The sequence below is a fragment of the Chiroxiphia lanceolata genome, chromosome 1, assembly GCF_009829145.1.
Source record: "Chiroxiphia lanceolata isolate bChiLan1 chromosome 1, bChiLan1.pri, whole genome shotgun sequence".
Taxonomy (NCBI): Eukaryota; Metazoa; Chordata; class Aves; order Passeriformes; family Pipridae; genus Chiroxiphia; species Chiroxiphia lanceolata.
Genome location: NC_045637.1, coordinates 153711369 through 153739209, shown reverse-complemented (window position 1 = coordinate 153739209; position 27841 = coordinate 153711369). Strand labels below are relative to the sequence as shown.

General features: G+C 42.6%; 1 protein-coding gene across 2 annotated transcripts; it reads left to right on the top strand.

Moving 5' to 3' along the window:
* The first annotated feature begins 6 nt into the window (after positions 1 to 6).
* LOC116784255 (meiosis-specific coiled-coil domain-containing protein MEIOC-like) lies at positions 7 to 25983 on the top strand. 2 transcript variants are annotated; one of them, XM_032682668.1, is made up of 9 exons: positions 7 to 195; positions 4318 to 4445; positions 8938 to 9061; positions 9321 to 9487; positions 12124 to 12225; positions 12818 to 14597; positions 17188 to 17322; positions 17438 to 17618; positions 19132 to 25983. In XM_032682668.1, the coding sequence occupies exons 4-9, from the start codon at positions 9342 to 9344 to the stop codon at positions 19368 to 19370; spliced, it is 2583 nt and encodes an 860-aa protein (XP_032538559.1). In that variant the 5' UTR covers positions 7 to 195; positions 4318 to 4445; positions 8938 to 9061; positions 9321 to 9341; the 3' UTR covers positions 19371 to 25983. The 2 variants fall into 2 exon arrangements, with proteins under 2 accessions (XP_032538559.1, XP_032538569.1); XM_032682678.1 differs by lacking the exons at positions 7 to 195; positions 4318 to 4445 and adding an exon at positions 5292 to 5322.
* Positions 25984 to 27841: the final 1858 nt, after the last annotated feature.

The window sequence follows — 27841 nt, the reverse complement described above, 5'->3', positions numbered from 1 at the left end:
GCCCCAAAGCCGCTTGTTTTCCTTGTCCCGCGGCTCCAAGGGGCGGAGGGGAGACGCTCCCCACAGCCTGGCAACAGTGTGCGCGTAGTAACTGAGGCTGGAGTTGTAACTATGTTGGAGTAGCTGGCGCATTCCAGTGCCGGCTCCGCTTCCCGGCGCCGCGCAGGGAATGGCTGGGGGGGAGCAGCTGCGCAGGTTGGTCTCGGGGCAACTTGGTTCTCGCCGCGGGTTTGTTCTCCGGGAGAGATGCTGGGGGGGGGGGTGTTAGCCTGGAGCGATACTGGGATTTCAGGGGATTTCTGCGCCGTAATGTTGGCTTGGGTTGCTGCAGGTTAAAGTAAGAGCCGTGACTTACTCGCCTGGGAGTTGCTCAGCCGTTCAAGTGATTCTGTGATTGCGGGTGCCTGAAAAACCCCATAGTTCTCTAAACGCAAATGTCTCTTGCTGTTGGCGACCTGAGTTCCCTAAGGAGACATAAAAAGTCGATGGGAAACTTGATGTCAGTCTTTTCTCTAGGAAACACAGTGACTTCTCAAGCAGGTAATGGATCCTCTTTCACTTTTCTTTAGAAAGAGTTGAGATCTTTGAGGACACCTATTAGTACTTGAATATCACTAAGTGAGCAGCCGGTCAAGTGGGAAAAGTGGCTTAATATCCAACCTCAGGAGTCTAATGAAATTAAAATACAAATCTCTCTGTATTGTGTGCCCTGATCCTCATGCAGCTGGTGAAAAAAAGTTCTATTTATTTGACCTCACTTACCAGTTTGTAGCTTCTAAGAGTGTGGTTTTTACACACTCATTGATGGATAACTTCAGCATTTTCGTTTGTTTGAAGTATGTTTTGAAAGGCATTTTGGTTTGGTGGAGTTTAAACTGTGCTGGGTTGTCCATCTGTCATAGTGAATCTGGAAAAGTATTTTGTGACTTCAGTTGGAATTTTACATCCCTAAACAAAAAGGTTTATATTAGTGCCAGTAGTCCTGTTTCACAGCACAGGACATAATCTACGAACCATGCACTTAAGGTGCCTTTGGATTAGTTGACTTTAAAGCCAGTGGAAGTTCAGTAAAAACTCTGTACCTGTTTGTTTAGTATCCCCTTGTGTTTCCCTGGACTGCCAGGAGATAATGGAGTGTGACACGTGGTAGGAGTTGTGAGTGAAGGTGAATATATAGAGGGAGCTGGCATTAAGTTCTCTTGTGTCCTTGGAGCCTGGAGGAAAATATAAAATCCTCTGAAACTCCAGAGTAAGGGCTTCAGTCATTTTTCCGTGTAAAAGTACTTGGGAATAGTGGGACTTGAGTGTTTGGAGTACTGTGCAGAGCTATAAAAATCTATCACTAAAGACAGTATCAGTAACTTTTTAAACAGTTCAAATGAATTGCAGAGCAGGGCTTTGTTTCTGAACTACCCACTGGCAAATTAGTCCCTTTTTTTTTTTTTTCTTCAATAAAGCAAGAAGTGGGGAGGCTGCAAATTTGAATTTCTGAAATGACTGATTTGGGGCAGACTGAAGTTGTGATAATTGCACAGATCCACAGTTCCCAGTAGATAAATCTGTATCCTGAGTCCTTACTCTGTTTAATTTCTTGTCATTGTAATTTAAGGTTTTAATATAAATGTTGCAGAAATGCTCTTTTTTGGGGGGGTTTTCCTCTGGCTCAGGAAGAAGAACCTCACAGAGGTACCAGTGTACTATTCCCGGGATGGAATCAGGGAGCAGATTGGAATCTCTTTCCACAACAAACTTTCTGCCACTTTAGCATCGTAAAGATAAACCTAAATATAAACCAAAAAAAAAAGGTGTGTTAAGGAGAAATGTGGATCTTGAGACTTGACAGCAGTTTTCCCACGTAACCTGATTCTGGAACTTGCAAAGGAGTGTGGGTGGAAGTTTTTAGGCCTTCTTTATGATCTTTCTAAAACACTGTTTAAAATCACTTTTTTTTTTTTTTTAATTAATCTGGAGAATTAGATGCACCACAGCACATGGAATTGCAAACTTTTGGCTTAGATATTTTGAAGATTGTGGGAAGTGTGTGTGTGTGTCCGTGTGTATACAGGGGAAATATTACCCCTTTTAACCTGGGTTTGGGATATGTGGATCAGGAGGCACCAAAATCAGTGGGGTGACCCTACAGGTGCTGTTTAAAAGGTTCATTTGAAGTTTCTGGTGTTAATTTTAAAGTACTGGTGGGAAGGTGAGTGGACATTGCACTGCTAAGATTAGGAGGATTGTGTTCCTTTGGGATGTGTTGTCAAGGAATGTCGTTCCCCCAGTGAGCTTTGAGCCATCCATCAGACTCAGAGCTGTTTATCCTGTCACAGGGTGAGCTGGACACCTTTGGGATGAGTAGGGGAGGACTTGGGGTTTTCCAGGGAGACTGAGAGGGTGTGGTAAGGAAACTGTTGCTGTCACAATGAACTTGGGATAGGGAATGAGCATCATCTGATGGCCTTTCATCCTATTTCCCTGCTGAAGGAGCACTTCTGGTGGTGTGCTGTGGGCATTGCTCTTTTTGCTTAGAGTTCTTTTTGAGCACCGTCAGAAGAAAATAAACTTAAAACCATTTGTAAGTTCAGGACATGATATTAAAGCACTCACTGAAAACATTTTTATTTTTAATTTGTCAGTGTAACAACGCAAGCTGGCAGTGCTGCTTTTGCTAAAACATTGGCTTCTGCCAAAGCTTTAATGTGACACCCTCATATCCTGAAGGTACCCAACGGGGGCCTTTTCAGGAATTAATTATTTATGAGTAGTGCAAGAAGCTTGTGCTTGTATCAACCCCTAAAAACAAAGTGGCAGCCACAGACGGTTGCCATTGAAAATCCACTTTTCTGAAGGAGGGTGTGATGGCCAGACCTGTTTTGAACACCTGGGTACGTTTTAGGCTTTGTTGGGACTCTTTTGTAGGTTGTGAAGCCAAACTGCAGCACCTGCAATGCTTTGGAGGTTTCCCATGATTTCAAGTAGTTCCTGTTCAGAGATATCAATGGATTTGCTGTTTGGGCTTTCAGGTGTCAGTTAGTGCTTTGTGAAACTCATTTAAAATCATTAAACCCGCTTTAAAAGTGAGAATAGGTCATCCACAGTGGGATGTGGGTGTAGTCTGACATCATCCTATTACTTTAGGACAGGAGCAGGTGCTTGGTCAGGTGTTGAGGATTTATCATAATGTGATTGTTGCACACTTTATCTTAATTTATCTTAATCATAAAAGTAGCCTTTTCTCCCAGCCAAAGCTTTATGCCAGTGAAGATGAAGCCTTACTTTTGTGTAGTGCATTGATTGCTGACCTGGGACATTGTTTTGCTGTGATTTAGGTTGGAAAGGACCTCTGAGATCATCAAACCCAACCCTTACCCCGACACTACCCTGTTCACCACTAAACCATGTCCTCAAGTGCCACATCCAAAAGCCTTCTGAACATTTCCAGGCATGGTGATTCCACCACTTCCCTGGGCAGCCCCTTCCAATGCCTGACCACCATTCCAGTGAAGAAATTTTCCTAATATCCAAACTGAACCTTCCCTGGCACAATTTGAGGCCGTTTCCTCTCACCCTGTTGCTAATTACTTAGCAAATTACTTGGGCAGCAGAGCCTGACTCCCCTGGTTCCCCCCTCCTGTCAGGGAGTTGCAGAGCCAGAAGGTCCCCCCTGAGCCTCCTTTTCTCCAGGCTGAGCCCCCCCAGCTCCCTCAGCTGCTCCTGCTGCTCCAGCCCCTTCCCAGCTCTGTTCCCTTCCCTGGACACACTCCAGCCCCTCAGTGTCAGTGTTGTCCCGAGGAGCTGGGCTTACATCCCACCTGGATTTGGATGACAGTGTGTGTGGCAGGAGCCAGCCTGGCCTCTGCCATGCACAGACCCTGACTCTGAAGATGGGGTGGAGCCCTTAAGGTGCTGCATTCCCAAATATCTGCATTCCCAGGTGTCCTGTCATGTGATGGGGACGTGGAGCTGCGGGATGGACCTTGATCCGACAGGATAAAGTTGGAGAGAGCAGAGGTGTCAGCCCGTAGCCCTCTGCCTGCATGATCCTTGGTGCTGCTGTCCTGCCCATTCCAGGGCTCCCTGTGACTTGGGATCAGCAGCTCTGTCCCTGCTGAGCTCTTGTGTCCTGTGGGATCTCACAGAAATAAATCATCCTTGCTCCACCAATGCGTTGGGTGTGGGTGGTCCTGGAGGAGCTGTGGCTGTGTGTCTTGGAGGAGCCATGAGGGGAAGCTAGAGATGAGTTTCATGCATAAGTACGACTTTGGCAGATCTGGTAATTGCTTTTTTTTTTTTTTTCTTGTAATTGCTTTTAAACAGGCTGAGTCAGTCCATAAGGATCTAGATTTCAGCCTGCACAGCAATGCTGCACACTGCAGAGAGGAGAAGCTGCGTGCTGATAACAAGGACGTGGTCAAAGTGCCACCCCTGCTCGTTGCAAGCCACAGGTGAGTCCAAAAAGTGAATTTGCTTGGGTGAACAGAAAGAAAAACTGAGGTGATGTGTTTGTTTCGTAGTGAATAACCACATAGCAAAAAATTCCTCGACACCTGAAAGGATTGTTGGGTCACAGATGGAGCAATTTCACTGGGTCAGGACAGGGGAGGGATCCTCTTTTCAGGGAATTCAGCAGATCCTCACACACACTCCTCTTCTCAAAGGCACTTGTGAGACTTACCACGAAGAACAGCTGCTGGAAGTTACTCTGAACCAAAAAAACAAAACAAAAACAAACCAAACCCCAAACTTTGTATTGAATGAATGTTTTTAGATGCTTTTGTTAAAACAGGTGGCCCATTAGTGCTCTTAATGGTAACTAGGCAATAGATCTCTTATATGGAACAAGCATCTCATCAAGGTACTTAGTCCCTCACACCCTTAAATGGTGCTTTTTTTTTTAATGGGCTTTTGCCCCGACTGTCTAAGAGGTGTTTCAGACTTGATTCTTTCTCCTCGGGGGTGGGAAAAAAACTTCTTAATTATTTGACTGCTAAAAAGGAACATTTCCCTTTGCTGCTGCAAAAAGCCTTTTTGATGATGTGAAACTGGGATTTAGAAGGAAGTCTTCAGTAATCTGCTATTTTTATGGGTTTATCTCTGACATTAGGAGATATCTGAATAACTGACCTATTTTTCTCCCCTGAGTTTGGTTTTTTTTTCACATGTCCCTGTTGCCTGTTTACTTCTGCTGGTTCATTTCCTGGGTAACCTAAGAAAGCAATTTATGAAATTCTGATTTTTTTTTTTCCCCTTTTTTTACCCAATAGTTTCAGAGAATTACTAGCAGCACCAGTCCCAGTGTGCTATAAATTAAGAAGGCTGTAGGTAGGAGCTCTTAGAAATCTAAAAAAAACCAAACAAACCAAAACAAAAAAACCCCAACCAAACAAAAAAACAACCAAAACACCAAAACCCAACCCCAAACAGTGCTTTTTCTTATGTTTTCTTTTTCTTGGTGAGGTACAGCGGAAATAAACAGGAAATATTTATCCTGCCAAGAAATCAGAGTAGAACACACAATGTAAATGTAACCACACTGTGCAGTGCTGTTGTTTAATGTTGTTACCAGAGATGTTTATAAAAGCATCATTGAGCAATGCTCTGTAGCAGGGAGTTCCTGCAGTTTTAGTATAACTGGCTGTAAAAAGGCTTTTTGCTGATTTAGCCCGAATGCTTTTTGGAAAATCAGGAACTTTGTCAGGTGGGTCTTTGTGTCAATGAAAGTAACTTCTTCTAGTTGTATAATGAAGCAAATATTTAGCTGTGATTACATCATTTTTCAGCTTATAACATATCCTCTCAAAGAACTGTTAGTCTGACATGAGCCATAAACTGCTCTTACCTCTAAACAGGAATAAATTCTTCCCTGTGAGGGTGGGGAGGCCCTGGCACAGGTTTCCCAGAGAACCTGGGGCTGCCTCATCCCTGGAAGTCTCCAAGGCCAGGCTGGATGGGGCTTGGGCTAGTGGAAGGTGTCCCTGCACATGGCAGGGGGTGGAATGAGATGCTCCTTAAGGTCCCTTCCAACCCAAACTATTCTGGTTTCCATGAGGTTCCCCAGATCTAAGTAACAGTGGCATCACTTAGTAGTCTCTATGAAAATTCCTAAAGCTCCTTCCAGTCTGCCTGAGGGGAGCCTTTGGTGCCCTCTCAGCAGCCATTGCCATCTCACAAGAGCAGTTGCAGCCTTGAACTTGTTTCCAGGACTTTGCTGGACAGGACTAGAAACAAAACATTTCCAGTAATGAGAAACAAAGCTGTGAAACCTTCAGACAGAGGATTTGCACAAGATGTAAATCAGTTTTTAGCTTTTTGGAAAATGAAGAGCTTGTTCACGTGGGGCTGTGTCAATGGAAGTGATTTCTTCCCATATTTATCCCACCTCAGGCAGAAATGCTGGTGAGGCAGAAACCTCTGTGTGGAGGATTTGTCTCCTCTCTGTGGCAGAGGGTCCCGTGGGGGGACAGTGGCACTGCTGTGTGTCTTCTGTCCTGTTCATCCTTGGCACTGCACAAGGTCCTGAACAACCTGCTCTGTGGCAGGGCATTGACTCCAAAGGTCCCTTCCAACAGCAGCTGTTCCCAGATGTCTGCCATGCAGGATTCTCTGTTCCAAAGACGAGTGACAGGATGTTTATCATGTCCCTTACTGAGAGCTGTAGGTCCATCTGCCTCTGGGTGCCTGGCAGCTGTTCTGGCTTGGTAGGATTGGGACTGGAGGGAATGGACTGGGCAGGAGGAGGAGTGGAGGAGTAACAGCTCTGCTCAAGGTGCAGGAGCAGTGAATCCATCTGTGTAACAGCAGCAAATCCTCGGGACAGAGAGGAAGCCCAAAGGAGCCACGTGACAAACAGTGAGTTGGTGTGCGGGGGAACACTGGACTTGTGGAATTCCAGGATGGTTTGGGTTGGAAGGGACCTTAAACCTCTTCCAGTTTCCACCCCCTGCCATGGGCAGGGACACCTCCCACTAGCCCAGGTTGCTCCAAACCCTGTCCAACCTGGCCTTGGACACTTCCAGGGATCCAGGGGCAGCCACAGCTTCTCTGGGCAACCTGTGCCAGGGCCTCCCCACCCTCACAGGGAACAATTTCTTCTTTAATCTAAATCTCTCCTTTTTCACGTCACAGATGCAACAGTGTTGTTGTCTAATAGCTTTGATTCTTTTTAGTTTCATACACATTTATACTTGAAATATTTCACATTACACTGACAAAGAAAGCTCTCCTGGTTTATTTCTCCTCAAACAAAAGAAACTTTGGGACAGTTTCTAAATGCTAAAGAGCTGCCCGATGCTGTTGGAAATAGTGACTGTATTTGGTAAATATTTGTGTTTGCTCACTCCTCTGTTGTGATGAGCTGCTCGCAGAGGTTGAAAGCCCCCTGTGTGCATTTGAAGTTGTGACTAATAAATGTTGGATGTCTCAGGAAAAAGCGTGTCCAGTTTCATACGCAGGGAGAGAGTTTAGTACATGCACACTTTTATTTTTCAGGAGCAAACAGAAGCTGTGTCTTGCTATGCTTCAAAAGGGGAAAAAAAAAAAGTCCGTCCTGATAATCTTACCTGGGTTTTAGATGTGGGGTTTTTTTGTTATTGTTTTGAGAGATAATTTAGTGAGAGCAGCAGCTTTCCCAGGATTTACAGGGCGGAAGGGATAAAATAAAAGCCCTGCTGAAGACTGTAATTGTCATAATTTGATTTTTTTTTTTTAATTTTTTTTTCCGAGGCAGCCTTTTGTTTGTTGTGGGTTTTTTTTAATAATGCTGAAATTCTGAGCGTGTTTTTTTACTGTAACTTGTTATTAGTTTTCCTGTAAATCCCAGAGGAGAACTTGTGTTTAACTGGGTGGAAGGACAAGCTCTGCTGTTTTGGGAGTGCCAAGGCTGTATCTCGGGTACACGAAGTACCTCATCTCCTGATCTTTAGACACACTGTCCTGCACAACTCACATTAGCAGTGATTAATGGCTCTGAAAATAAAAGATAAACCCATTCCTTACAGATCCTATTTTTAATCCGTGCAGGAATATTTTATGCCCTCACCAAGGAGCAGAATTTATCTCTGTGTGTTGCTCCCTTTTAGTCTAAACAAGACCAGGGCTCGGGCATTGGCCTGTGGTTGTTGATGCTGATAAATTTTTCCTGGAATTTCAGCCTTGGTGTCAGCTACTGCTTTCCTAAATGTTACTTTTGTGGGGTTCAGGAGTCATTTGGAGCACAAAATGTGGGTCCCACCCTCCTCTTCTTCTGCGGGGTCAGAATCAACCTGTGTGAGTCGAGCTCTGTGGTGCCATTTGGTCCCTGGGCCAGGAAGTCCTTATTTTCTGTTCTTTAATGATATAAATTGATATAAAATGATATAAATATGGACAGTGTGTTTGCATGGAATTTTGCAGAGTACTTGTGCAGCCTCTACAAGGTTCTAGTACCTCTAATTCTGTTATTTTTATAGGGATTTGTTTGGATGTGTAAGACCAGTTTATAGAAAGTGATGACCCCTCAGTGTAAACTTTTTTTCATTCAAAAAATTCCCTAAAGGATTGTTCTGCCTGTGGCAGGAACACACCTGCCCAGGGAATATTTCTTTACTACCTCTTCAGACAATACCCAGGGAGATCTTCCCAGTCCATGACAGCTTCCACTAAACCAAAGTTTGACCAATGATTTGTAGTAAGCAAAAAAAAAAAAAAAAAGAGCCCCTAAATTCACTGAATTCCAGGTTGGAAGCAACCTCAACTCTCATCTGCTCCAACCTTTCTTGGCATAAATAACATTTGAATAAATAATTTATTTGTAATAATTCCGGAGCAGAGTTACTGTTTTTTTACCCATGGGTCGCTCTGTGGAGTTTACAGATGTCCCTCCCTGCTGTCCTCTTTGTTGGAATAATTCGTGTTTTCAGGGATATAAGTGGGATAATTGCCCTTCCCTTTGTTTTCCAGAGGGGATGTGTTTGCCTGTGCCATGTGCATTCCCAGCCATATAGAGCAGAAGATTCCGAGCTCGTGAACGCGACGCCCCAACACCTACAATGTGAAATCTGTGGAGAATTCCTGTTATTCTGTAGTAAGTCATTTTTGTTATTTACGTATTTATTTTTAGAAGACACACACGGTTTTAGAAGACAAACAGAGCTTTGAACCAATTTAAGGCAAGGGAGGGAATGTGATTTAGACTTTATCCTTTTTATCACAGCGGTGCTTCGTTTTCCTAAACAATTATTTAGTTCAAGAAATAAAAGTAAGGCTTTGCTGTGTTGCCTTTGCTACTCATTTACAGAATTGTGCAATAATAATAAAAATATTCCCTTCTCTTTCCAACACAGGTAAATAGCAAGAACCCAACAATGGACACTCAGTTATTTTCCCCATTACTGGGAGCAGTTCCCAATACCCCCCCATCCCTGGAATCTTCCCGGCTGTGCAGCGACTGGTCGGGATGTGGGGAGGAGGTTGCCTCAAAAACTGCTTTTCAGGACTGCACAAAGAAAAGGTATGAGCATTCCTGCTGGGATCTGGAACGCTGGGATTGTTATGGAGCAGAACAAATGGGATTCCGGGTCTTTTTTGAGGCAGAGTTCATGGGATAACTAAAAACTCAATGAGTTTTCTTTGCTGTGTTAAAGTTATTATAGAGGTTGGGGGGGGGGGAAAAAAAAGGTGTGTGTACAGATGTGTGTTTAGCTGTAAAAGCATCTGAAAACTTGGAAAGAATACCACATTTGGGGAACAAAATGGGGAAACTCCTGTATGCCACTGAAAACTCCTTAAGGAAAATCTCACTCACTGTCAGTGCCTCCCACCCCTCAGTACCACAGATCGTGATTTCATGCTTGATAATGCAGATTATTTCCTGGAACATGAAGAGTGTTAGAAACAAGTCAAGTGTAAGTGGTACCTGTGCTACTGGAAGCATAAATATGGTACCAGCTCCTCCTGAAAATATATCAGTCCACTGGCTTGTTGTGCCCTTGATATAATGCACTAAAGCTTGAGTTCATGTTAAAAACAATAATTTTGCACTTCTGGATGTTGAATGAATGCGAAAGGTCTTTGGTACTTGAATCATGAAACATTTTTGTGGAGAAGTTTACTCTGCCCAAGTCCAGCTGTTGATGTTGGAGGCTCTTCTGATCCACCAGCTTAATGCAGTGAAATTATTAATGGTGCAGAGAAGGCTGGACCGGGGTTTGAAAGCTTCCCTGGGAGTGGAGAGCAAATAAAACTCCTTTTTGGTTGGTTTTTTTTTTCCTCTCCAGAGGAATTATTTCTATAAAATCATGGATGAGGATTACAAGGAACAGGGAATGATGGCAGTAACCAGGGAGCACCCACTGAAATAAGGGGTCCTCTCGTTCACCCTGATCATTTCATGGCTTGTGGACAGCAGTTAAAATTGTCACATTGAAACTATTCCAACCTCAGAAATGCATAAACAGTGTTTTTTATATTGGGCTTCCCCCTCTCTCTCCTTTCCTTCTTTATGCCAAATGATGGCAATATAATATTGCTTTTTTGGGGGGTTGGTTGGTGCAGACTGGCACAGCAGCTTTTGGCACTTTGGTGATGCCTTTCTAGTGAGTATTTCTAGTACCTCACTGTTTTTTTTTAATAATTTTCCTAATAAGATCAAATTTGAGATGGGGAGAAAGAGAAGTCCACCAGTTCACAAGGTGCTGAAAGGTAACAATTAAGGAAGACACATATAATGCAGAAAAGCTATTTTTTTTTGCCAGTCTTCCCTGGAAAGTGTCACAGTTTAAGCTTTAAGTGTTAGGTTTAAGCACAGTGACAATCCTCTGATCAAAATATTCAGTATTTTCTTAAAGGCAGCCTTTAGATTATTGCAAGGTAGCTTTTTTTAAAAAACAAAAAGTGGAATTGAATAAATTAAATGCTACTTGTCTGCTAGTGATAATCCATGTCTACACCCATTCTGAGCGTGCAGATACTCAGTGTTCCTTGAGGTCTCCTTTAAGAAAAATAGAAAAAGAGAGAAGTTTGCTATTTCTCACAAAGACACAGAAGAGATTCTCATCAAATAAAAGTTCTATGTTTATAAAACACTTCCAAGAGTCTTTGCACTTCTGTATGGCTTAAATAAAATCACTCAGACCAGATCCCTTACAGAGGGAACTGAGTAGTCATGACGTAAGAGGTAGGGAAATTCAAAATATGGTGAGTGTTTAAAAGCCAGTAAGGAATAAGTGGCTTATTTTTACTGTAGCAAGAGATTAACAAAGTGATTGTCTTAACAGTTTATCCCACATTTTATGGTCTCTGTTAATCAGCAAAATTAGTGAGTAATTATGTGGCAGCATTAGCTAGCAGTAGTTTGGATGAGCTGACACCAGGGAAGACTGGGAGACCTTCAGGGGCACTGAGAGGGATCAGCTGAGCCACAGGAAGCTTGTGAGTGAACTTTTATTAAAGCAAAACAATGTGTGTCACAGGGAAGGAGATCTTACAGTGTTATGTTTTTATTAATTTCTGAGTAAGGGGCAGGTGTCAGCACAGGCAGCTCCTAAAGAACTCATTTTGCACCTGAGGTAAAACTTGGGCTTGTGTAAGACTGGTGATGGTTGAACACCTCTGGTGTTTATCATAACTTTAGTAAATATTCCTGATAAAGTTATTTCTAACGTGGCATTAAAAAGTGGTTCAACTTAAGTATAACTTCATTTTTTTTTTTTTGAGATTAAAATAATAGGTTTTGAATTGCAGGAGTAGATAAATTACAATCCCCAAGATTTTGAGAAGGTTGATCATATTTATCCTCTCAACAAGACAGTCAAGGTTTGAAGGAATGTCTGTGAAATAGTTGTTTCTTGGAAAGAGAGGAAAATCTCTTGCTGCTCCAGTCTCTTCACTTGACAGCTTGGGAAGTCTCTGGTGAAGCAAGAAATCAAGGAAATTGTTCTACTCCTCTTGGGCTGTAGAATTCACAGATACAGGAAAAGATTTCTGTGTGTGGATGCTGAGAGTACATTAAATTCAAATTTCAAACTAGCAGATGCTGCTGGAATAAATTAAAGGTTTTATCCTTTGCTTTTCCTTTTGCCTGATTTGTTTAGGAGGAAAAAAGACTTATTTGTCTAAGCTTTTATTTATTTGTTTGTTTGTTTTTAGGGCACCAATAAATCTTTCTTATTCTGGCAATGGCCCTGATATGTTTGGGCTGGTGTCAAGCATTTTGGAGGAGCCAAACAAGCCTGAACCAGTTACAGATTGGTAAGTTTGTTCTGAAAGCTCTTAAAATTTCTGTGTTGTTTTTTATGCCCATTGTCACATAGATGTGATACCCATTTTTAATTATTTCAGAGTTCAGTAATGAAGGTCTTATAAATTCCCTTAAAATGTGGAAGTGTTTTTACTTGCCAGTTAAAAAGAAAAAAAAAAGGGGGCAATAAACTGTTAGAAATGCAAATTTTCCAAAGTCTTCCATCAGCTTTACAGCATTTGGGGAGGGAAAGAATATGATTAATTTTAACCAGTGGGGAGCTGACTGAATGCAGGGGAATATAAAATATTTAATAAATCCAAATAAGCTCTGCAGTTCTGAATATATGTATTATAAACAGCAGAGAACACTGTTGGTAGTCAGATTTCAAAGACCCCATTTCCTCAACTGCAGTGGGAATATTCCTCTCCTCTGTTTGTTTTTTTTTTTTTTTTTTTTGAGGAGAGCTGGGGATGGTTGGTCAACAATGCAATGGGAAAGATGTGTAGTGGAGGGGAATAACCATGATGTGTAGTGTAAGAAATGTTTAAAATAATTAAATAAATTAAAGAAAGAAAGGTAAAATGTTTAACTCTGCTGCAGGAATTCTCTTTCAAGGTTGTTTCCCCCCGTGTGGGCGCCTGACCTGGGAAGCAACGGGGGATTCCCAGCCAAGCACCCTGTGGAAAGCAGGGATTTCCCAAGCCTGGTGGGGAGGACACAGAGCTGCCACCAGGAGCAGCTGCAGAAGCCTCCTGGTGTGGAGATGTTGCCCAGAGGTTTGGAAGATCTCCAGCTCATCGAGTCTTGGCTTTCTCCACCCGGCCCTCGCCCTCAGCCCGACGGCGTCCTGAGCAACAGCTTCCCTGAAAATTCCTCCTTGCAAAATAACAGTAACAACAGGATTCCCCAGGAAGGGTTTTCATTTCCCGGGGTGAACTTTGATCAGCATCTGTGCAGCTACGACCACGTGAGGCTCAATGGAGACCATGAAAAATTCGGCTCCAATTTTGGCCCTTTTTCTTCTCAGAGCGGGCTGAAAGAAGGCACTAATGCTCAGAAGGAGTACTGGAAGAGTGAAAGGGCAAGAGGAAAAGCCCTGAAAAATTATGCTCAAGAACAAACTAAGTGTTCCCCAGATCTTTCCAAGCAGCCCTTTGATAACTCTTGGGATAAAGTATCCCAGGACAACCACTGGCTTTCTAAAAGATATGAAAATGTTGGATCTGCTCACAGACTCCATCCATCGCTGTATTTTTTCAACCAAGCCCCTAATGAAAATAAATTCCCTGGAGAAACAGCCAGGAAACCCCAGGAAACCCACGTGCAAAACGGCCATTGTGGCTTTCCTTTGGGGAGTGCTTTTAATAATAATAATAATGAACGTAAGATTAATGTTGGCCCGAAAGAATTCTCTCCTAAGGTAGCTGAGTGTGATTTATCTGTGAAAAACGTTGTGCAGAACGGGAGCTATTCATCACACCATGGATGTGCATGGCTGGATGGGAAAGGTCTGGCTGCTGGATTGGATGTTCCCTATGGAAAACAGGTCACAAGCCCACAGTCGTCTTCAGGGGTTTCAACCATGTCTGGGGGTTCTCCCACCCATCAGTCCTCTTACTACTCACAGCTCCTGCCTGTCCTCCCTCCCAGGAAAGACGGAAGGTTGCAAATATCAAATGGTTTTTCTAATAACTTGGGGCTTTCTAATTTCACCTCAGAAAACCAGAAGCAAGTGAAACCCGTCGGGCAATCCCAGCAGGATTCATTGACTGATAAGGAGGGGCCGTACCATAAATTCCCTGTTAACTCCTCATCTGACTGGGTGATGCAGCAGAAGGCTGTAAGTGAAGACCCTGAGAAGTACCACAGGTTTCCAAAAAAGCAGAGCCAGGAAAACTGCAGTAAAGACGACAGAAGAGGCAGAAGGAATTGGATTCCTCATTTGGGATGTACCGCCCCAAACCGCCCTCCCTTCCATATGTTCCCAAAAAAGCACGGTGAGAACGGCGGCAGCCTGGCAGACTTCATCAACCCTTCTTTTCTTCCTCCTTTCCCGTTAATGTCTGATTTTAAGCAGAATCCCAGCCTGCCTCTGTTTAATCACCATCTGCTTTCGTCAGCAAATAATTTGGGTTTTCCCCCGTCGCCGTTCCCCTTCTCGGAACTCGTTGACCTTTTTCACTGCGACGACTTTAACCCCCTGAGCCCCTTCCTCAACGACCTGTTCTGTGGGGAGGTGGCTGCACCCTACGTGGCCTTCCCACCCCCGTTCAACAAGTACAGACCCCCAAGGAGCCGCAGTGGACCTGCTAATGAGCTTCACATCCGACTGGAGGAGTGTTACGAGCAGTGGAGAGCTTTGGAGAAGGAGAGAAAGAAGGTAAAACCCAACAGATAATTATTCCTGAGAAGAACTTGACTGATTTTAAATCATATTGAAGAAAGAGAAAACTTAGGGTTTCTTCTTTGATTGGCTTTGTTTGTTTGGTTGGTTTTGTTTGTTTTGTTTTGTTGATTTGTTTTGGCTTTGTGTTGTTTTGGGTTTTTTTACTCTCAGTGTTCATAGAATCATAGAATCAGCTGGGTTGGAAGGGACCTCCGAGATCATCAAGTCCAACCCTTGATCCACTACCACCATGGTTCCCAGCCCATGGCACTGATGCCACATCCAGTCTTTTTAAAAATCTCCAGGGATGGAGAATCCACTGCTTCCCTGGGCCATGTCTGATCACCCTCTCTGTAAAGAAATTCTTTCTAATATCTAACCTAGACCTCCCCTGGCACAACTTGAGACCATGTTGTACTTGTGTCTTTCCCTTTTGGTTTCTTATTTTACTAAATCTTTGGGTTTAGTAATATAGAAAATTAAGCAACTAATCCTGGGCAAAGCTGCAGTGTCTCGAGTGGATGTGCCCTCTCCCAAAGGAAATTGCACCATTTATATTGTTATTACAATCACTGTCCTGCCTCAAATGCTCTTGCTGAGAACTGTTGCCAGGGAGGGATCATGCTGCTGATTAGTGGGAATGATAAAGGAGCAGGAGGTGCTTTCCCAAGAGGAGTCAGATCTCTGAATTCCGTGCCAGACATCAGAAATTAAATTGTCAGTAATCCCTGTCCTAATTGTACACTGAGCCTGGCTATTTCTTCTACTTTGGAGAAGATTCTTGGTCTGATAAGAGACAGGTGTCTGACCAAACTGGACCTCTGGAGAGCACCTTTTTCTTTCCCACATCAATTGTGGGACCTTGCTAATGGACTTTTGAAGGTGTAAATAGAACTGCTTGTGTTGTTCTCTCATGGATGCCCCTAAACAAGACTCCTCTCTGCCTGTCTGGCCTCCTAGGAATTCTCTACAAGTGGGAAAGGGTGATGGTGATTCCTGCTCCAGGGTTTCTGTTGTGGTAAAGAAGGCTGTTCCAAACCTGCTCAGGCAGAATTTATGTCAATTAAGTCATTTGGGAAGATGAAATCGTAGTTTTTCTCTCTTATTTTTTTATTTCATGGTTAAAGGAAAATTGTTTATCCTCATACATGTGCTTAATAATCAAAGGGATTTAACTGACTCGCTTGATCTGTTCCATGAGATCTACTTGGGGTTTCTCAGTCCTTTTTGTAGTTACACACTCCACCTGCAGACACTTTTATTTTACCTTTATTATATTTGAGGTTGCCTGCACTATTAAATGTGCAGATCAATTAGTTAATTGCTTATTAGTTGTGATTCTTAAATACCTGGTGGTGTTATATGAATCCATGACTCTTTTCCCATCTGCTTGTTTTCTGGATGCCTTTCAGGCTTCTCAGATGAGAGGAGGTGGAATCAGTGAGCTCTTGTAAAATCCATGTTAGGTGAGGGCAGAGACTAAATAATATGGAAGTGTCAGTAAAGCAAAAAGCAAAGGACTTCAGCACATATTTGCAGTGGGAATGTACATAGTGGGAATGTGGACTTAACCTTGCCTTGAACTGCAGGGTGGCCTCTGGGCCCTCTCTCCTGTATCCACTGTACACTGAAGAAATGAGACAGGGAATCTACTGTGGTTGTATCTTTTTTACTCCAAGTGTAAAAAATTCCTCTCCAAAAATAGGTTTGGTGATGTTTAGTCACTGTCTGTGTTACAGAAGTGGTTTGCCCAGTGTCTTTCTCAACAGGGAGTTTGGCAGCTGTATTAATAATTTTTCAGAGCTGATATAAGTTTGTTAAATCTGACTTAATCCTGATGAGCTTTAGATACAATTTGTGCTTCTGTGATCACCTGTTCCTTTGTTTTAATAATCACAGTATGTGACATTTGAGAGATGCAGTGAGAGCCACTGAGTTTAAATTCACAGAATTGCAGAATCAGTAAGGCAGGAAAAGACCTTTAAGATCATCAAGTCCAACCATCAACCAGCACCACCACGTTCACCACTAAACCACGTCCTGAAGTGCCTGTTCCTTGGGTGCTGCACAAGAATTCCTTTGCCTGGGTCTGTGTCCAAAGTTGGTTAAAATAAAGTTGGGCAGGTTTGGTTCTCGCTTCCCAGGAAAGCACATATCCAGCTCAGAGAACACCTTTGTGGCCTGACTCCCTGCCACTGAGCATTGTACTCTGAGGGAGTTAGATTAGATTTGGGAAGAAATTCTTGGCTGTGAGGGTGGGGAGGCCCTGGCACAGGTTGCCCAGAGAAGCTGTGGCTGCCCCATCCCTGGAAGTGTCCAAGGCCAGGTTGGAGCAACCTGGGCTAATGGGAGGTGTCCCTGCCCATGGCAGGGGGTGGCACTGGGTAATCATTAAGATCCCTTCCAACCCAAACCACTCTAAGATTCTAGGATACTTGAAAACATTTTCCAGTCAATGCAGTCAAAAGCAAAGATGGGAAGTGCACTTCCAATTTACTCAATCATTCTAAACACCCCCCCGAGAGTGGATTGTCATACTGTACTGATTTCAAACATTTACACTTGGTATTCATTTTCCTTTCAGACCGAAGCTGACCTTGCAAGACACTTCCCAGGGAAGTGCCCATCCAGCTCCAACAACACCCCTGTGTCCCGACTCCCTGCCAACCCATCCCGGGTGGATCGTTTGATCGTCGACCAGTCGCGGGAACAAGCCAGGGTGGGCCTTGCAAATTCCTACACTTCTTCAGGAGGGGGTTATATTTGTTCTAAGGGAGGCTTTTTTTTTTTTTTTTTTTATAAAGACTTAACGGTTTTTTGGCGTTCCCTGGCAGGTGGTCACGTTGATAGGAACGATGGAAAGGCTTCGTGGTGCCCCCGTGCACAGGAACATATCCACGACCTTGGAGCACCACAGGGAAGCCATCCATGGGACACGGGCCCGTCGGAAGGATGAGGTTGTTAATGCTGCTAATCCCCAGAGACACGGAGCGCCACGCTCCAGCCACGAGAGAGGTACCTGCTCCTCATCCCTGGAGTCCAAAAAAAAGCTTTGGCAGAGATTTAATTGTGAATATGCTCAATTTTAAAACATGCCAGTCTGGAATATGCAGCAGTTCTCGCCACTCCAGCGAAAGAAAATTTGTAAACACACACTTGTTACTTTTTAAGTTACTTTGAGATCTGTTGCATTTTTGTTTTATTTTTCTGTTACTAGTTTAAACACTTTGAAACATTTTTCTCTTGACAAAGAGAACTGTAAAAACTATTCAGTGGTATTATACATAACCATAAGTCACTGTCCTAAAAGTAAAAATATACTTGTTTTTAAGCAAGTACAATTAATTAAAAAAATAAATTTACTGGGGTTGTGTTAATTAATTATGTCTGTCTACCTTATCTAAGTCACAGATACACCAGAAATTACATTCCAAATTCTGTTGAAGTAAAGCCAGAGGAACCTGTAGCAGCAGTAGAGGTGATACATGTAGGAATTTAGGGTTTGGGGGGTAAAGATAATTTTATTTTTCTTCAGAAAATGATTTCCAAAGAGGGGTTGCACTTCCTGCTGCTGCAGTGGAGAGGACAGAGAGGTTCCTTTTGGCTTCCAGCAAAGGATAGTTCTTCCTTGTTAGAAGGGAAAGATAAACTGTAAAGAGTCAAAATGTTTTTCTTTTGCAATTCAGGTGTCAAGCATGATGTCAAATCCTTTAAATAATAGTCCTATATGCAAACTGAGTCCTGAAATAACTCCTAAAATTGTGTCATGTGACATTAACCCCCAGCATAAGTCAGGAGTAGTAGAAGGAGGGTTCTTGGCCAGGCATGAGAAGTAGGACACAGTGGTTATGTGGATGATTGTGGTTAGATTTATTGCCAATACAGTCTCTAAATAACAGCTCTATCATCTGTTACAGTGGATTGTTGTATCATCAGGTCCTGGTCCCTCTTGTTGAGTCACAAATTTTGAGACTCCCTCACTTCCTAAACTTCCTAGAGAAGTCCAAGTGCAGCTTGATCCACTTAGTCCCAGATCTAGTCAACAATCAGTGTCTAAAGAGTTAAAATATCAGCAGTTTCGGGTAGAAACGTGCAGGTTTAGTGCCTGACCTTGCAGAACTCCCAATTACAAAGCAACAAATCACCTGTGGAGCTACTTTAGGATTTTATCTCCACATTTGACCGGATCTCAGCGCTTTTATTGACCCGTCCCAAAACAAGTGTTCCTGCTCTTTGGGACAATCCTTCCCTGCCAGGGGTCAGGGGGGAATCCACCCAGAAACTGCCTGCAACCAACCAGCTGACCCAGTCTCCACCAGCACTTTAGACCCTTTTTTGCACAGACACGATGAGTGTGAGATGTTGTCATTGTCCTTTGGCAGAGAAGAACCGCAACCGATGGGGTTCAACCAACGCAGCTCGGCTGTTTCTTGACCGCACTTAAGGAGATGAGCCCAACCATTTTTTGTTGTTTTTAACATTTCCAGGCTTGCACGCTGATTTAAGATGTTTTTTTTTCCTGTTGCAGATGTCCTGGCTCTGGCAGCTGCCATCAGGGCTCTGGCTGGTGCCACGCGCCGGGCTCGCACCGCGCTCTGGTGCGCGGCGCAGATGACTTTGCCGAATAAAACCCCTCCGGCTGAGCCAGAGAAACAAGGAGCAGTTCAAAGGGCATTGCAGGAGCTTTCTCCTCCAGGCACAAGCACACAAGGAAAAAGCAGCGTGGAGCAAGGAAAGCCCGAGGAACCCACGAGGATTGTGGAATAACGGGGGAATAACAGCGGCGACAAAAGGGGGAGAGGCTGAGGATGGGGAGGGAAGGACTTGGGGTCCTGCACAGCGCCTTGGGGAGGGAGTTTTGATGGGATCTGAGAAAGCAAAAGGGTTAATTCATGTGCCTGGTCAGTGCTGCAGTTCTGTTACTGTGATTCTGGTGTTGGGAGACACTTCTTGTTGCAGTGTTAATGCGGTTTTAATATTGCCGGTATTGCAGTAAGGATTTTGATGATAAGAGGAACTAAACAATAGCTGAGCATTCCCTTGTGTGCTTTTCCAAAGCTCTGTGAGTCTCAGTCACCTGAGAAACCAGAGAGTGTGGTAGAACTTAATTCTCCATTTTTTTTGTTGATGAGATAATTTAGCACATTTGAAGGTACTTAATAATTATTCAGGGCTTCGTGGGGTTTTTTTTGCACCATAATATAGTTCTTTTAAGAGCCAAAGTGATCACTGAGTAGTTTGCATCCCATCACTCTGCCAGGAGGAATCCACACTCCTGTGTTTTTGGGAATCAGGTCATGCAGGTTACCACTAATTTTGACAAGAAGTAATCAGTGTTTAACGTTGGTTGTGTGAGATGCTTCAGCAGTCGTGCTGCCAGTTCAGTTTCTGGCAAAACCAGTGTGAACTGAGCTTTCCCACAGCACAGTCCACTTCAATATTTCCATTAAAAAATGATTTTGTAGCCTTGCAGTGTGTACTGCATTGGAGTACACGTCAGCAGGTGATAGAAAAACTGTCACTCAGGATTAGAAATTAGATTTATTGGTTCCTCAGTGGGTTAAAAACCAGTAACTGTATAACATAGTATGCACTTATATTAATAACAAACAATAATTTTGTAATTAAGTTCATGGTACTATAATTTTTTTTTCAGACACATTCCGTATTTATTTTGATGTGTTCATTGAATGTTTATTTAAAATTCTATTTTAGTAATATAAAGTTTAAATATTTTGCCAAATCTTCTGAATAATCAGATCTAACGATTTACTCAGGAACTCTGTATATTATTATATAAATATACACATGGTATTTAGGGATTTTTTTTTTTTTTTGGTGAAGGGATGTTTGCAAAATATTTACACAGAGCTAACTATGTACTAGGTTACCAAAGCTGTTTAACTGATTATTTTTTGGTGTGGAAGACTTAATATATTTAATTGCTGTTAACTTAGTCTCCGTTCTGTGGCTTAGACAATCAGAGTGTGGATGTTCAGGGTGAGAATTAGCAAAGAATGAGTAATTGCAGGTGTGTTCTTAGGGCATTTAGGAATATTTTAGTGCTTTAACTTACTGTTACACTGTCTCTTAACATGTACTAATAATCAATTAAGGCTCTTAAGTATCAGTATTTATGGTTTGGAGAGCAGTTCTTATTTTAAAATTGAATTTAGTTGGTGGTATAAGTGAAATTTGAAAGGCAAAAATGAAGACTTTTACGTTGCATAGTGTTCAATGTGGAATTTGACGTTTTGTGGACGATTAGAGAGCTGTTTCCATATCTTTGTACTTGCAAAACGTTCCAAATGTGTAGTTTTGGCTCCGTGGATGTTCCTAGAGCAGATTTTTGTCTCAACAGTGCCATCCTTAAAACTCTATTGAGGCAGTAGCGTGGAAACTTGTAGCAAAAATTCACACATTGTAATCCACTGAGCAAAGTTTAAAAGCAAAAGTAGGTAGAAATCAGATTATTAGTGTAGCAAGATTATGTTTGGTTTTTTTTTTCCCCTCTACGGAAAGTGAATTCAACTTAAAAGAACATTTTTTTTTTCAGCCTTAGCCTAAAAAACAGGTAACAGTTATTTGAGTGTGAGTGTTTTCTCGGTGTGCACATGCAGTTTATTTGCACAGACTAATTTAACAAGGTCAGACTTGTGTTTGTGAAACTAAATAACCCACACAGCTGACAAGTGGAGCTTGCAGTATTTCAGTTCGTGGATGATTCTGTGGTTTAATTACCATTGCTGTGGGGACAGGAAATCAGGCTTTGCAAGCCTGGGTCAGCTTTTTCTGTTTACAGAACACTTGTAGGGTGGTTTTGTGGTGAATGTATAGGGCATAATGGGTCCTTGTTGTATTATTAGTGTTAATTAATGTTGTGAAGGAACGTGGTCTTAATTGGTTCATAGTTAATGTGCCTTTAACAGCCTCGTTTTCCCAAAGTGATAAACAGCTTCTTTTTTTTCAATTACAGTTTAAAAACGCATTTTAAAGGGTTCCAGCGTGGCTGCACTGGACTCCAATTAACACCCACTGTTAATTATGGTAATTGCACTCATTAGACCGGCCAGTCTGGGGCTCTTTAAGTGGCTGTGGAATGTTGTCACCCCGGGTCTCGTGTGCCAGTGTCAGATGTTCCTTGTCATGCCCTACAAATCCCCCCAGCTCCACACGCTCGGATTTCACTTTGCCTCGCTCTGTTTTCTTCAGGAAAAACTCCAGGTCTTCACCTAAAAATGATTTTGGTTTTGTACCCATTTCTTTAACTGATTTGCTTATGGGCAGCATCAGCCCCAGACTTGCCTTCAGTTCTCATGTCAGGACGCTTCAGTTCTGTTGCTTTGTTACTCCCCCTTTCGTATTTTAGGGGGAAAACCCGCTGTATTTTGTGAAACAACACCTGGAGTTGCAGCAGCTCTGTTGTTCAGGACGTTTTTTTTTGCTGCCTGGTGGTTAATTTGTCAGCAGGGTACGAATTCTGTAAGTCTTGCACTGAATTTTTGGTATGAATAAGTACAAGTGTAATGCCTGTGGCTTTAGGAGCTGATTGTTACTGACTTCAAGGGAAGCAGGGTTGAGGTTTTAGGTCACACTTAAACCAGGGAGGTGGTTTTGGCTTGGAGTTAGGTTTGATTTTTTGGAGAGGAGAAAAAAAAAATCCTCCTTTCCCTCCCCCTTTTGAGAAGCAATCAGGTAAAACTTAGTTTATTCCCTTTTCCATTTCCACCTCCCTCACCCCTCTCAGCTTTCTCGAGATTTAATTCTTTGGGGTTTTTCTCCTGTTTCAATTTATACAGTTTTAAACTTTTGGATGAGATGAAGAGTTGCAGCCAGTCCTGGGAGCAGTGATTGCTCCAGTTTAAGCAAACAGGTCCCTTCTTAAGTCAGGACTATTATCAGTGTGTGATTTGATAGTTCATAGCGAATCTTTAATGCTTTAAAAATCCCAAATCGATAGTCCTGTACAACACAGACTTAAGAATTGTGATTATTTATTTATTTATAAATAACTGGAGGCTTCTGATGATCCAACCTTATTAATTCCCAGAAGAGAGGCCACAGGAGGGGAAGAACTCTGAGGTTTTTTTTTTCTGGCTATGGGTTTTGTATCTCTGTTTTTCTTCTGTACCCACAGGGTCCCCTTGGCAGTTAAATTACTTTGATGGTATTTTTAGAAAGTAAAACCCAGAAATTGGTATTAATTTGTTATTTTCTTTAGAGCAGCATGAAGGGAAGTTATTTAAGTTCATGATGCTTGTCTTGCTGTGGCCTTTTCAGGAGTGTGTGGGACTTAGTTCCTGAACTGCTGCTATTGGATTTTTTTTTTCCTTCCACACTGAATATTCTTTGCTGGTGGTATTTAGAACCACTACCAATCCTTTTTGTCTATACCTGGATAGGTGTAAGTTGGGAATTATTTGCCTCTTGGCTTGGAAACTGCTGCTCTAGTTCATAAGAAGTCTCTTATGATTGTTCCTGGCACCTTTTTTCCTCTGGTGAAATAAATGGTTTAAGGTGGAGATCATGCAAGTGGGAGGCTTTGCTGAGGTAGTTGCCTTTTCAGATAAGTGTGGGGATACTCCAGGTTTTTGTGGGAAGCTCCCTGGCTTTCCTGTGCACTTTTCCAGAGGTGCCATGAGCACAACAACTTCCCGGGACTGTGTTTGATCTGCAACCCTGGCCACCTCCCTTTCTGTTTGGGAATACAAAGGGGGGAAAGGGGAACTCCAAGAAGGAAGGAAACACTGGGAATCTTAATTCCAGTGGGGAGAGTCGCTCCTCTGTGTGACTCCTGTGGCCAGAAGGGTGTGTGGGGCTGGGAATCTGCCTTTGCTTAAACCAGGATTCCCTTTTCCCATGTGCTGCTGAGACCTGTGGCAGAGTTGGCTCGTTCCTGTCCCGCTCTGGAAGTCATCCTTCCACCCCTGTGTGTTTTAATCATGTGGAATTGAGCTGTGTCCCAGCCTGAGGGGACTGGGAGAGGGCTTGGGAATGGCAGGTTCAAGCTGAGGGGTCTGGTGCTCCCTCTGGGATCAGGATCATCACCTCTCCCAGCTGCTTCTGGCAGGGGGAGAGAACGAGGCAGGATTTAAGCTCAGCTTTTCTAGGCTTAGCACTCCTTGCCTTTTGTCATTTTCTGAGCACAAAATCTGTTTGTTTGGGGGTTAAATCTGTTCTTCCTTCAGTGACAACACCCAGCTTTGCTCAGTGGGATGCTCACAGATAAGGACTCAATGACTTCATAAGTCAGAGCTCTAATTCTGTAGAAAGCTGGATTTTTTTTTTTTGTTTAAATGCTGTAAAGATTATGCAACAAACAGACCTTAAGCCTGTATGTCTATTTTTTTAAAGCTCTATTTTTACCTGCTCTGGAAGCTGGTGGGGTTTTCTTGGTCCCTTTGTTTGGGAGCTGCAATGTCAAAATGCTGCACGTTGGCACAACCCAAAGCAGTGGGTTTGGGGATTTTGTTCTTTATATCTTTTATTTCTTTGGCATGTTTGCAGCTGCAAAACGAATTTTTAAATTCTTTATGGCCACAGTCTCCTCCAGGTTTATTTATTCTTCCTAACAGGAGTCATCAAAGTGGAAGGACTTGAGTTGCTGATGGTTTAACTCTTCACGTTTGTTGCGTTGAACGGGGGAAGGGGACACTTCACATCAGTCAATATGAGGGCAGTCGACTTTGGAATGTATATTTTAATTGTAATTTTTAGATATTTAGGCTGAGCATGGTCCTGCTTCCGTTGGAGCCACAGCTTTAAGAGATTTCTGGCCTGGTCTGGCTTTGCTGCTTCACTGGTTGAACCTTCAGTTAAGCAGCTCTTTGCAAACCCCAGCTTAGCAGTTCACCTTCAACCTTTATTATCCAGAAACTCCAGAAGGATGAGTTCCCAACTTTTTTTTTTTTTTATGAGCTTTCTCACTCCTTGGCATTAGCCAGGATAACGTTGCTTTCTCTTAAAGCTGAGGAATGGACCTACTGCAGAAATTGGGGCCAAACTGGGAGATTTCTGGGAGTTTTTGCACCTTGTTTTATCCTGTCCTGCTTCAAGGGAAACAGAACCTGAACCATGTGAAGACTTTGATTTGTTTCCCCTGCAGTTTATCCATGACAGTCACCAGCACTTTTTTGATTTGTGGAACTTGAGATGTCTGATTTTTATCTGTTTTTTTTTTTTTTTTTTTTTTAGATACTGATTTGTAATTTTTTTTTCAATAAAATAACAACTTTGCCAATCAATTTCCTGAGCTATATGGAGTGAAAAGTCCTTATTTTTCTTCATTAGCAATACTGTAATCAAAGGTGCAAAAAAAAAAAAAGTGTTTAATGTGTCTGTGCTGTTAGAGATTGAAAATGTATCAGGTTAGAGCAACTTTTAAACCAGGTGAGGAACTGGAGCTGTAAATCCTCTTTGCTTGTTGCCAAAGGGGCTTTAAAAAGGAAAATATTTGCATATAGTGTATTACAAAAGTTTGTTAGAGAGAATAAATCAAAGATCATTGCCAGACAAAGATTGCTTCACATTTTTTTACTGTATGAAATACAACTTGTTTATGCACAGTAATAATGAGCATAGTTTTTTTTTTCACAGAATGAGGCTATTTCCAGTATATAGACAGGAAAAATAAGTTTCCTTTTATTTTTATGGAAGATATACAAAGATTAATAGCATCTATATTTTAATAAACTGTTTGGTGTCCAAAATGTATCTTTTACATGTCTGTTGGTCCAACTCATTTGTTTAAACAAGCCAGTTTTACACTGCTGGTGAAATATTCCTGAAGGAGATTTTTTGGATTGATCCACAATCAGTTGGCCCAACAGAAAGATGTCAAATTATAATTTAGCTTTAAGAAAAAAAAAAAATCGATTGATCAGTTTTATCTTCTTTTAAGTATTTCTGTAAAACAACTGTGGACGTTTGAACGCTGCAAAAATCCTACTTCTACCTCTTGTGTAACATCCTTAAAAAATAATCCTTCACAGATGTGCTTTGGTATCACAGGGTGTTGCTTCACCTTAATTTGGGAATTTCACCTGCTTTTCCTGTTTTGTTTTGTTTGGTTTTTTTTTTTCCCCCCTGTGGAACACCAGGATGCCTTGTGATGTCCACCTGTGTTAAGGAGCTTCAGCAAAGTGTGCACGTTCACATGGGTTTTTATTAAAGGCCCAAGGGTCAAAAGACACGATTAAATTTGTGTTATGTGTGTGAAAGTCTCAGAAATTGGAGAATTCTGTAATAATAAATCATGGCCAGCATAATTTTTCTGGTTTTTTTTTTTTTCTAATGTGATCTGATTCTTCTTTTATTTAAATAATCACCTGTGTTGTGTGTATGTCCTTAATAAACAGTGACAGCTTTAGTTCAACCCTCACTATTTCTCAGCTGCTTTTCTCCCCGGGAGATGAATTTGGGTTGGTAATTCTGCCTTGTTACGTGTTCAGTCCCAAAAATGACAGTTCTTTGTGTTTTATGTGACTGATTTGATTCCTTTAATTCTGCAGAAGAAGAAAGGGGCGGTTTTGGTTGGTGGTTGTCCAACTTGGGGCTGAGAAACCTCTTTGACTCTGAAGGTGAGAGCACACAGAAAATGTGGATTTGCATCAAGTAGTTGAGAATAAAGGACAGCCTTTAGTAAGGACTTCATGGAGTGTTACTGAGGGGAATCATGGATTGCTGGAATGACCTGTTAGAGCAGGTCCAGAGGAGACCAAGGAGATGCTCTGAGGGCTGGAGCCCCTCTGCTCTGGAGCCAGGCTGGGAGAGCTGGGGGTGTTCACCTGGAGAAGGATCCAGGGAGACCTGAGAACCCCTTGCAGGGCCTAAAGGGGCTCCAGGAGAGCTGGAGAGGGACTGGGGACAAGGGAAGGAGGGACAGGCCAAGGGGGAATGGCTTCCCACTGCCAGAGAGCAGGGTTAGATGGGATACTGGGAAGGAATTCTTCCCTGTGAGGGTGGTGATGCCCTGGCACAGGTTGCCCAGAGAAGCTGTGGCTGCCCCATCCCTGGAATTGTCCAAAGCCAGGTGGGACGGGGCTTGGAGCAACCTGAGCTAGTGGAAGGTGTCCCTACCCATGGCAGGGTGTGGAAGGAGATGATCCTGAAGTTCTCTTCCAGCCCAACCCATCCTGGGATTCTATAATTCCTTTATGCTGAATGTCCTAAAAGACAATGAGCTTTGCAAACCACTGACAGGCAGAGCTCCATTCCCTTCTCCCTTGCTCAGTGAGATGAATTTGGGCAAATATCAATTACTTGGAGACCCTTTATAGCGTGGATTTGTGTGTAATAGCACTTTATTCACTTCATGTCCTTGAGGGAGGTTCCTCTGGTGACACAGATCTGCAGTGCCAGCCTGGCAGGTGGCAGGGGCTGGGATTGCACTTGTTTTCCAGGACCAGATGGAGCACAAACTGCCAATCCCTGTTGTTACTTGCACTGTCCATGGAATTAATCCCCTCCTGCACAGTTTGTGAACGTGTTTCTGGGCACAAGTCAAGCACTGCACAGGTGATACCAGGATTGGGCCGGTCTGTCCTGTGGGGTTGAGTGTGACATTCCAAACCTCACAGGGGGAAAAACTTCACTTGGTTTAGAGTTTAAATTTCTTAAGCGTTTGGTTTAAAGTTTAAATTTCTTAAGCGTTTCCTTTTCTTGTGACATGCAGGGGAAAAAAGAATTTACACTCTTGTTTTTCATTAGTGGAAAACACAAAAACTTTCACGGTGCTTTAAATAACTTAAAGCTGTGATTTCTACATTCAGCTGACCTATACGTGTCCAATACCTCAAATTACCTATTCTGAGCAGGTTTCTATTGTTGTTGCTGTTTAGACACAGGTTTTATAAATTAATTTGGAGACACTACAAGAAGCCTCCTCTCTTTTTCCTCCTTTTCCACAGAGAAGAGGATTTCCAAAGCAAGATGAGTAGAGAAACATCCCCCTGCTGACTGGTATCTCTGCTCTTATTTAACTGCTGCTTGGTTGCTTTGGTACTGGCTCCAAAACACCTGTAATGGAATAGTTGCAACTATTTTAGTAGAACTATGCTGGCAGCCTGCCTGTGGAGATACTTTGGAAAATAGTCCCAGGGGAAGGTTTTCCTGCCAAATTAATCTGATAGTGGTCGGTATCTTAGGTTGATTTTTTTTTTTTTTTTTTTTAAATAATGTTAATTGAAAGCAATTTAAATACACGTTTGTTTGATAGGCTGCTGTTGGGGAAGCTGTGA

Coding starts and splice junctions, on each gene's coding strand:
- LOC116784255 (XM_032682668.1), top strand. CDS start 9,342: ATGGACACTCAGTTATTTTCCCCATTACTGGGAGCAGTTCCCAATACC. Junction 14,598..17,187: donor TGGAGAAGGAGAGAAAGAAG/GTAAAACCCAAC, acceptor TTTTCCTTTCAG/ACCGAAGCTGACCTTGCAAG. Junction 17,323..17,437: donor AGTCGCGGGAACAAGCCAGG/GTGGGCCTTGCA, acceptor GTTCCCTGGCAG/GTGGTCACGTTGATAGGAAC.